Here is an 11,678-nt window from a genome sequence, read left to right on the forward strand (position 1 = left end):
TCTCAACCACTGTGCCACCAGGGAATCCCCTTGACTATTATTATTATTAATTAGTATTGTCATAGGCTTCGGCTGTATGCTTCTCTCTGATGAAAATGCTAAGAAAAAATGTAAGCAGGGCCACCAGGAGTAACAGGATTGTTTGGCTGGGAACACCAGTAATGTGATGAGAGACTTCACACATTAAAATTCTCATAATGTAGAAAATGGAGACTTGCATACTCACATTTGCAGACTATATTGGCCAGTGCTCCATTAGTCAGTGGCTATTTTTTTCTTGGTGGCTATTTTATTCCATGAATAAATTTTAATATATTCAACTTTCCCCACAAACTGCTTATTTACTGTTCATATTAATGCAATATAGCAAAAACATTTACATGACTGGAATCTTTTGCAGTCTACTAGAGCATTTCTCTTGTATTTCTTTCCCTTCATTTCTGGTGAGAAAATTCATTTTTGCTCTACATGTTTTTGAATTAACTGTCACTTCTCAGGAGTGCAACATCAGCATAAATCACAAAGCTGATGTAGAGTGGAATGATTAAGAACCTGGCTTGTGGTTGGGGAAAATTGGGCGTGAGCCTTTCCAAGCCCTGGCTTCTTCACAAAGTGTTGTTGTGAGGACAGAATGGTGAGTCTCAGTACAGTGCCTGGCACTCAGGAAGCACTCGATGAATGGGAACTATGATGATTCCTTTCATTAGGAATTCTCTGTATTGTTACAATGTTCCACCTTGCGCTGGGGAGACCTAGCATCCTGGGTCCCTGAATGACTGTGTGGAGGAAGCAATGTCAAACTGTTACACATGCAAGGAGTAAACTATTGTGGTTAATCTTTGAAATTTGGGGTTTGCTCAGAATTCCAAAGGATGCATGCACCTATTTACAATAGCCAGGACGTGGAAGCAGCCTAAATGTCCATTGACAGAGGAATGGATAAAGAAGATGTGGTAATATATACAGTGGAATATTACTCAGCTATAAAAAGGAACAAAATAGTGCTATTTGCAGAGATGTGGATGGACCTAGAGATTGTCATACAGGGTGAAGTAAGTCAGAAAGAGAAAAACAAATATCATATAACATCACTTATATGTGGAATCTAGAAAAATGGTACAGATGAATTTATTTGCAAAGCAGAAATAGAGTCACAGATGTAGAGAAAAACTTACGGTTACAAAGGGGGGAAGGGGAGGTGGGATGAATTGGGAGATTGGGATTGACATATATACACTACTATGTACGAAATAGATAACTAATGAGAACATACTGTATAGCACAGGGAATTCTACTCAGTGCTCTGTGGTGACCTAAATGGGAAGGAAATATTAAAAAGAGTGGATATATGTATATGTATAACTGATTCACTTTGCTGCACAGCAGAAACTAACACAACATTTTAAAGCAACTATACTCCAATAAAAATTAATGAAAAATAAATAAATAAATAAATTTGGGGTTTGCTTATTATAGCACCCAGCTTGTTTGGCACAGTGCCTCACCTTAACCCAGTGGTCCCCAACCATTTTGGCACCAGGGACCGGTTTCGTGGAAAACAATTTTTCCACAGATGGGGGAGGGGATGGTTCAGGCAGTAATGTGAGAGATGGGGAGCAATGGGGAGCGGCAGCTGCCACTCCCTTCCTGCTGTGCGGCCCGGTTCCTAACAGGCCAAGGACCACTATGGGTCCGCAGCCTGGGGGTTGGGGACCCCTGCCTTAATCAGTATGGTCAGTTAATATTGCAAGAAGGTCACTGGCCATTCGTGATGTCCTCTCCACCTCCACAGGCTTCAAAGGCCTTGAGCTTCTATAGAAAGTGTCTGCTACACAGCTTGTTTACTCTCTGTATCTACTAGCCAGTGTCAATGCTTCTCATCTTATGGAAATGTCTTCCTTTCCCAGATAGACAATATCATAGGTATTGATTTCAGGGTACAAGAAATGTGACTTTCTTTATTCAGTTCCTTTCTTGAGTTTCCATGCTTCTGACATAGCAGAAAAGGAATTCTAGTTAATTGGGGGTTTTCCTAATTTCTTTTGGAGTTGCATCTAAGTTCTAGGTTGTGGGGATGGGCATCTGGTCTTCAATATCATCATTGGATGCAGGCATTCTCGTTTCTGTTTGGGATTTCATTGTCAGTTAACTGGGGATTTTTCACTCGTTCTTGACTGTAGGGCTTCCCTCCATTGGTCCAAGACTCACCATTTTCATGCTGCTTATAGGTATGTGAGGATAAAGAAGCTTATGTGAGAGTCCACACAAGCTTGAAATTTGTTTGTGGGTCAGTCGGTAGAAGAAGGTACTAAGGACAAAAAAAAAAATCAGTTAATATTTTAATATTTCAAAAGTATAATTCCACCACAAGAAGAGAGCCCCTCGAGGGCAGGAATTGTATCTTGACCATATTCTGGTACCCTGTCCAGCAAATCAAGTTGACCTCATTAAATATTCCCGCTGCCATTAACTAATAAAGAACAGTCAATGGGCCATAGAAACAGAGGAAGAAAAGATTTCCAGTCTTTTTGGAAACAGTAACTTCAAGCATGGGAAAGTACTGTTACATGTTGGACGTGGGCACCTCCTCCCAGATTCATATGTGGAAGCCCCAACCCCCAGGACCTCAAAATGTGACTATATTTGGAGATAGGGTCTTTAAAGAGGTGACTGAAAGTTAAAATGAGGTTACTAAGGTGGGCACCAATCCAATATAACTCGTGTTCTTAAAGAAGAGATTAGATTACAGACACACACAAAGGGAAGACCATGTGAAGACATATAAAATTCCTTTTGTCCTCAACAGTGGCTGCCAAGACCAAAAGAAGGCCGTGCTTTAATTTGACAGTGTAAGACTGAGCTGGGTCTTCAGTTCTATACTTAAGGAAGTTTTTTTTTAAAAAAGTCATGCTATGGAAGCAACCTAAGTTGCATCGACAGATGAATGGATAAAGAAGATGTAGCACATATATACAATGGAATATTACTCAGCCATAAAATGAAACGAAATTGAGTTATTTGTAGTCAGGTGGCTGGACCTAGAATCTGTCATACAGAGTGAAGTAAGTCAGAAAGAGAAAAACAAATACCGTATGCTAACACATATATATGGACTCTAAAAAAAAAGGTTCTGAAGAACCTAAGGGCAGGACAGGAATAAAGATGCAGAGCTAGAGAATGGACTTGAGGACACGGGAAGGGGGAAGGGTAAGCTGGGACGAAGTGAGAGAGTGACATGGACATATATACACTACCAAATGTAAAATAGTTAGCTAGTGGGAAGCAGCCGCATAGCACAGGGAGATCAGCTCGGTGCTTTGTGACCACCTAGAGGGGTGGGGTAGGGAATGTGGGAGGGAGGGAGACGCAAGAGGGAAGAGATATGGGAACATATGTATAGCTGATTCACTTTGTTATAAAGCAGAAACTAACATACCATTGTAAAATTAAACTCCAATAAAGATGTTAAAAAAAAAAGTCATGCTATATAAATTTGTTTCCCAATATGCAAAGTTGCACACATTATATTCTGCCTCTAGCCATGTTGGAATAACCAGTACTATTTGTTCCCTTCCTGCCATAAACAACTAGACAACTGGACAAAATATATGATACAATTATTTTCAGATGTTGGACAGCAGGACTATAATCCCTGAGAGAAGGGAAACAAAACAAGGTGAAAGAACCATGAGGGAGCCATAAACAGAAACATTCTCAGCGTTCACAATTATCTGGAAGACAACTGAGTTCCACCCAGTCAGTGTGGAGAAATCTCACTGACCACTGCCTTGGTTTTCTACGGCTGCTGTAACAAATTACTCTCAATGTAGTGGTTTAAAACAACACAAATTTATTAACTTACAGTTCTGTAGAACAGAAGTCTGACACAGATCTCACTGGGGTAAAACTCAAATGCGGGTATGATGCATTCCTTTCCGGAGGATCTGGGGAAGAATCTCTTTCTTTGCATTTTTTCCCTCCTAGGAACCACCCACTTTTTTTTGACTCATGGCCCCTTTCCTCTGTCTTCAAAGTCAACAACACTGAGCTGCGTCCTTCTCACACTCTGTCTCTCTGGTTCTCTCTTCTGCCTCCCTCTTCAGCTTTTTTTTTTTTTTTTCTGGGGAACAGAACGGGAATCTGGGGGTCTGGGAGAGGAAGTGACTTACGCCTCTTCAGCTTTTAAAGACCCTTGAGCCCACCTAGATAATCCAGGATAATCTCCCTAATTTAAAGTCAGCTGATTAGCAAAACTTAATTCTTAAACCCTATTTCCCCTTTGTCATTTAACTTAATTATTCCCAGGTTCCAGGAATTAGGATGTGGACATTTGGGGAGGCCATTATTTTGCTTATTACAACTGCTGAGGCATTTACTAGAGACCTCAGAACAGTTAGGCCATAGTAGTAGAGATAAATTAGCCCTAAAACAATGGATGTTCTAGATTCGACCTAACAAAGCTTGAAAATAAAAAAAATTAAGCTAGTCCATAAGTAAATTAATGCTTGCCAATATAAAGATCAATACTCTAAAGAAAGACAATGAAAGCCAGACACAAAACAATGTGAAGTTTAAAATTACATCAAGGGGCTTCCCTGGTGGTGCAGTGGTTAAGAATCTACCTGCCAATGCAGGGGATACGGGTTCAAGCCCTGGTCCAGGAAGATCCCACATGCTGCGAAGCAACAAAGCCCCTGAGCCACAACTACTGAGCCTGCGCTCTAGATCCCTCGAGCCACAACTACTAAAGCCCATGAGCCACAACTACTAAAGCCCATGAGCCACAACTACTGAAGCCTGTGAGCCACAACTACTGAAGCCCTCAAGCCACAACTACTGAAGCCTGTGCCTAGAGCCCGTGCTCCCCAACAAGAGAAGCCACCGCAATGAGAAGCCCGTGCACCACAACGAAGGGTAGCCACCGCTCGCCGCAACTAAAGAAAGCCTGCGTGCTGTAGTGAAGACCCAATGCAGCCAAAAGTAAATAAACTAATTAATTAATTTAAAAAAATTTTAAATCACAGTCAAAAGTTACTAAACATTCAAAGAAGCAAGACGGTATGATTCATAATCAGGAGAAAAGTTAATCAAAAGAAACAGACCCAGAAATGATAGCAATAATGGAATCATCAAACAAAAACTTTAAAATAGCTCATATTAATATGTTTAAGAAATCAAAGGGGGCTTCCCTGGTGGCGCAGTGGTTGAGAATCTGCCTGCCAATGCAGGGGACATGGGTTCGAGCCCTGGTCTGGGAAGATCCCACATGCCGCGGAGCAACTAGGCCCGCGAGCCACAATTACTGAGCCTGCGCGTCTGGAGCCTGTGCTCCTCAACAAGAGAGGCTGCAATAGTGAGAGGCCCGCGCACCGCGATGAAGAGTGGCCCCTGCTTGCCGCAACTGGAGAAAGCCCTCGCACAGAAACGAAGACCCAACACAGCCATAAATAAATAAATAAATAATTTAAAAAAAAAAAAAAAAAAAGAAATCAAAGGAAAACATGATCATACTGAGGAGAGAAATATAAACTATAAAAAAAGAAATGAATGGAATTTCAATGGAACCAAATGAAGTGAAAAATTCACTGGACAAGTTTTACAAGAGATTGGACACTATAGAAAAAAAGATCAGTGAACTTGAAGAAATCGCAAAAGAAACTATCTAGGCTGAAACACAGAGAAGAAAAAGAGTCTGAAAAAAATGAAAAGAGCTTTAGTGACCTGTGGAACAAGATTAAGTGGTCTAACATATATAAAATGGGAGTACCAGAAAAGGGGGGACAGAAATGCTATTTGAAGAAATAATGGCCAAAATTTTCCCAAGTTTAATGGAAACTATAAATGTACAGATTCAAGAGGCTCAATGAATCCCAAGCAGAAAATATACAAATAAAAACACATCACAATACATCATTATCAAGTTACTGAAAACCAGTGATAAAAAAGTTATTAAAAGGAGCAGAAAAAGAGACATATTACATATACAGAGCAAAGACGAGAATGCTCACAGACTTCTTGTCAGGAACAATGCAAGCTAGAAGACAAGGAAAATGTATTCTTATAGAGCTGGAAGGGGGAAAAAAAGGGTAAAGTAGAATTCTATATCTAGAAAAAATAATCTTCAAAATGAAAGCAAAACAAGGCTTTTTATCCAGGAGACCTACACCATAAGAAATGTTAAAGGAAACTTTTCAGGCTGAAGGAAAAATGATACCAGTTGTAAGCCTGGCTCTACACGAAGGAAAGAACAATGAAGTGGTGAATGTGTAAATACAAAATAAATGTCTCCCTAATTTAAAATTTTATTTTAAAAAGAATTGACCATTTAAGGAACATTTAAGGAAAAAAATAATAACAGTGTATTGTGGGGGTTATTATATATGTAGAAGTAAAATGAATGACAACAATTGTTTAAAGGACCCCAAGGGAGAAATGGAAGTACAGCTATTGTGTGTTTCTTAGGGTACATATTAGTGGTATATTACGATTTGAGAGTAGACTGTGATGTTAAAGGTGCTTATTGTGAACACTATACTCCATCAAAAAAATAAGGCAAGTAGATATTGATAATAAGCCAATAGAGAGAAAATATAATCTAAAAGTAATCCGAAAGATGGCATGAAAAGAGGAAAAAAATACAAATAACCAAGTAGAAGATAAAATAGTAAGGTTGGACTTAAATCCAACCATATCACAAACTACATTAAATAAAAATACTTTAATTAAAAGTCAAACTGGATAAGAAAGTAAAACCCAATCGAACATTGCCTACAAGAGATCTAATTTAAATATAAAGGAATGGAAAAAGATATACTATACAAACATTAATAATAAGAAAGCTGAGTGGCTATATTAATATCAGACAAGGTGAACTTCAGGATAAAGAATATAACCAGCGAAAAAGAGGGACAATTCACAATGATAAAGGATCATTCATTAAAAAAACATAACAGTTCTACATGTGTATATACCTATTCACAGAGCTTCATATACACAAAGCAAACACTAAAAGAACTGAGAAAAGATTTTACACCTCACAGTTATGAGTTTTTTCAAAACTAAACATTGTGGGTTTTTTTTTTTTCCACAAATGGTGACAGGAAAACTGGATATTCACATGCCAAAGAATGAAGTTGGACCTTACACCATATACAGAAATTAACTCAAAATGGATCAGAAACCTAAACATGAGTCAAAGGTATAAAACTCTTCAAAGAAAACATAAAGAAAAAACTTCATGACATTGGATTTGGTGATGATTTTGTGGATATGACACCTAAAGCATAGGTAACAAAATTAAAAATAGATAAATTTGGTCTATGTCAAAATTTAAAACTTCTGTGCATGAAAGGACATTATCAACAGAGTGAAAAGCCAACCCAGGAAACAGGATAAAATATTTGTGAATCATATATCTGATAAGGGATTCATATTCAAAATATATAAAGAACTCTTACAACTCAACAATAAAATACCAAATAACTCAATTAAAAAATGAGCAAAGGACTTGAATATATAGACATTCCATCAGAGAAGATATACAAAAAGTCACTAAACACATGAAAAGATGCTCAACATCACTGATCACTAGGGAAATGCAAATCAAAACCATAATGAGATACCACTTCACACCCATTAATATGGCCATTATTTTTTAAAAAAAGAAAAACAGAAAATAACAAATACTGGTGAAGAAGTGGAGAAATTGAACCATGGTGCATAGCTAGTGGGAATAGAAAACAGTATAACTGCTAAGGAAAACAGTGTGATGGTTCCTCAAATAATTAAACGTAGATTTACCCCATAATCTAGCAATTCCACTTCTGGGCATATAGCCAAAAGAATTGAAATCAGGTACTGCAACATGTATATTTGTACACCCATGTTCATAGGAGCATTATTCACAAGAGTCAAAAGGTGGAAGCAACGTAAGTGTCCGTCAACAGATAAATGGATAAACAAAATGTGGTACATACAATGGAACATTATCCAGTCTTAAAAAAGAAGGAAATTCAGACTCATGCCACAACATGAACATTGAAAACATTAAGCTAGGTGAAGTAATCCAGTTACAAAACTACAGATACAGTGTGATTCCACTCATATCAGAGACCTAGAGCAGTCAAATTCATAGAAACAGAAAGTAGAATAGTGGATACCAGAGGCTAGGAGGAGGGGAAATGGAGAGCTGGTGTTTAATGTCGACAGAGTTTCAGGATGGGATGATGAGAAAGTTCTGGAGATGCATGGTGCAGACGGTTGCACAATGTGAAAGTACTCAGTGCCACTGAACTACACACTTTAACATGATTAATATGGTAAATTTTATATGTATATGTTACCACAGTTTTTCTTAAAAAGAGGAGGAGGAGGAGAAGGAGGAAGAAGAGACAGAGGAGAGAGATAAAGGATGTGGGAAGAAAACCTCAGTACATTTTTGACTGAGATGACTGAAGTTCATTTTCTTTTTCTTTTTTCTTTTTTTTCTGCAGCGGAGGGAAATTCTGCTATTGCAGTCTGGCCCAGTTCCCCAGTTCTCCTCTAAGACAACTCCCGTGTGCTAGAAATCTGTAGCCAAGTGGGCCTGTGGGTCTGTATGCTGGCATGTGAACTAGTTTTTTCTTACTTCCCAGTTTAATTTAGGGGAAGGCACTTCACCAAAGTGCTTAAACAGGAAGGAGAAATTACCAACACTGTTATTCTCTCTTACAGCAGCCTCAGATTCAAGCTGAAGCTACCATTATCCTTTTCCCTCCGTTCCCTTAAAAATACTCGTTTCCCTACTGGAGTCCACAGAGGAGGGACATTTGCCTGGTTCCACAGGTGCAGATGGAGCCACAGGTCGCCTGGTCCTTACAGGCTCTTGTAGTGATAAGGACCCTGTCCCCCGGGGGTCTCCTATTTGTCCACGGGTGCTCCCTGTGGATTCAGGAGTCAGGCCAGATCCCAGACTTGGATGTGGATTTCCTTTTTTGGGGGGCCCCGCAGCATGTGGGATCTTAGTTCCCCGACCAGGGATCGAACCCGCTCCCCCTACACTGGAAGTGCAGAGTCTTAACCACTGGACCGCCAGGGAAGTCCCTTTGTAATTCTTTCTTTCTTTTTTTTTTTTTTGGCCGGGATTTCCTTTCTGAATGATTGAATAAATGCTCAATTTATCCAATAATAGACCCTATGGGTAGTTAATTCAACTTGGTAACAATTCAAATGTGACTCCAAAGTAGAGCCTTCACATAGAGCAATAGAACTCTAGCACTGATATAATCATTTTTACGACAGAAATAACAATAATAGTAACAATAACTACCAACATTTGGGATACTTTCATGTAACACTTTTCTTATTGACTTATTTAATCACAATAATGCCACGAGGGAGGTTTTATTATTATCCCCATTTCACAGATGCAGAAACTTGGGCACAGAGAGGGGAGGTAACTTTCCCAGTTCCATGCTTGTCCATAAATTTGTAGTCCTTTTTCTTTTGTTTTTTTTCAAGTTTCAGACTCTTTATTAATCCGTGTAAATCCCAGCACAATACACCAACATGATTTCGTGCATTTAGAGGGGAAATATTTCCTGGTTAAGTGGAAAATTGTGCAGGTGGCTTCTGGAAGAACTTCATTCTAAGCAGTTCTATAGAGAAACATTTCATTTAGAAGTCTGGACCTTCTTTCTTCAGTTTGCTGTAATCTACATTCACTGAGTAGAACTTGTACTGATCATTGGGACCCAGTTTGTTCCAGGGTTCTGGGTTATTCTTTCTGTTCCAACTGACATCTGGATTGAACAATGCCAGGCACGAGACATACAGTGCTGCTCCAGTACCTCCCACTCCAGTAAATATGAAGATGGGGATCAAGCTGGGGTGCCTCTTGGCCTGAATGATGATCTGGCGAAGCATGGTTGCGGCAGAAGCCTCGAGTCCAGACGGAGAGAAGAACAAACTTTCAAGGGACTAAACAGTCTACTGTATTCCTTTTTCTTGACAACTACTTTCACCATGGGATGTTCCACTGAGAAGCAGACTAGTTTGAGGCTTGCTCTGTGTTGTTGTGTTATTCAAGTTATTTTGCTAGAAAGCCTGGGAAACCAACTCAAATTTGCTGAAGCACTATGGGAATTTATCGGTGGTGTGTATCCAGCTTCAGGCACGGCTGTATCCAAGTGACTAAATGGTGGCTCGCGTGCTCTCTCGCGCGTGCTCTCTCTCTCTCTTTCTCTTTCCCTCTCCCCCCACCATGCCCACGCATGTGCGAACCCAGGCACGAGCGCCCGTGCACGCACACACACACACACACACACACACATTTTTCTCCACCTCTAGAGTTGCCTACCTCTCTGCTAACATGGTTAAACTGACTAGCATCAGGCCTACATCTAAAAGTCTAGAGTTTGGGACTTCCCTAGTGGCACAGTGGTTAAGAATCCGCCTGCCAATGCAGGGGACACGGGTTCGAGCCCTGGTCTGGGAAGATCCCACATGCCGCGGAGCAACTATGCCTGTGCGCCACAGCTACTGAAGCCCGCGTGCCTAGAGCCCATGCTCCGCAGCAAGAGAAGCCACAGCATTGGGAAGCCCGCGCACCACAACGAAGAGTAGCCCCCGCTCGCCGCAACTTGAGAAAGCTGGCGCGCAGAAACGAAGATAAATAAATAAATAAAGTCTAGAGTTTGGTAAAAAGACAGGGCTTTTCCCTCTAAAGTCCCAGCATGAATTTGGCCTTGATTCTTGTGGACCTGTCTTGAGTCACCTAATATCCCTAAACCAATCAATGTGGTCAACTGAAAGGCAACCTTGGCTTGGCCTGACCTGAGCCAATTGCCCATCTTCGTTGGGTGGGGAGAGGGTTTGGCACCACCTAAATTGTGTGGATCAAGAGTGAGAAAGGCAAACTGAGATGTCGGTATTCAAAGAAGGAGGGAGTCCATGAAGGACAGACCAAAATAACAGACATTTGTTGCCGCTGCCAGTAAAGCAGTCAGTGGTAGACACTGGATGATATTTGACCACGAGGTTGAGTGTAGGGAATCTTTATCTTTGGATTGGACGTCCAGTAGCCTGTTTTTTCCCTACAAAGCTTGCTGACCAAAGTCCTTTTAAAGATTCTAACAGTTTTGAATTCATGACTCATGGATCACTCAAGAAACTAAGCCACTGCCATATTTTTACTTCTATTTTGTTATTCATTTATTCATTCAACAAATATTAATGCAGCCCTAGCTAGGTGTAAGGATCTTGAAATACAGAGGTGAATCAGTGTCATGGCCCTGGCTACATTCCTGCGAGGGGCTTAATATCCATTTAATGTAGGTTTGCTTGACTACATAAATCACATGAAGCTTTTGAATATAATGTTGGATTTTCCTATGACACCATGGATAGAATTTCAAATAGTAGCAGGTAGTCAATACATGTTTGCTGATTGATTATATGATGGTAAAGATTCATCCTTGTGTATCATTATTTTTTCTCCATTGTTTATCTGTTCCTAGACCAATCAGATCATGAGTGATGGAAACCAGCTATGTTTCCGAGAACATTGATGTAATGCTTATTCCTTACAGGTGGTGGAAATGGAAATTATTTGCTATGGGAACCCCACATCTACTAATTATTGGCGTGGTGGTAAACATGTGTGGGAATGGGAGGTCTTACAACTGTCTTTCTTCCCTTTC

General features: G+C 40.0%; 1 protein-coding gene across 1 annotated transcript; it reads right to left on the reverse strand.

The window, feature by feature from the left end:
• Positions 1 to 9,584: 9,584 nt before the first annotated feature.
• LOC114236702 (cytochrome c oxidase subunit NDUFA4-like) lies at positions 9,585 to 9,903 on the reverse strand. Its single transcript, XM_057543911.1, has one exon. It carries the CDS (start codon positions 9,901 to 9,903, stop codon positions 9,655 to 9,657), a length of 249 nt encoding a protein of 82 aa, XP_057399894.1. The 3' UTR covers positions 9,585 to 9,654.
• Between the last annotated feature and the right edge of the window lie 1,775 nt (positions 9,904 to 11,678).

The sequence above is a fragment of the Balaenoptera acutorostrata genome, chromosome 3 (assembly GCF_949987535.1).
Source record: "Balaenoptera acutorostrata chromosome 3, mBalAcu1.1, whole genome shotgun sequence".
Lineage (NCBI taxonomy): Eukaryota > Metazoa > Chordata > Mammalia > Artiodactyla > Balaenopteridae > Balaenoptera > Balaenoptera acutorostrata.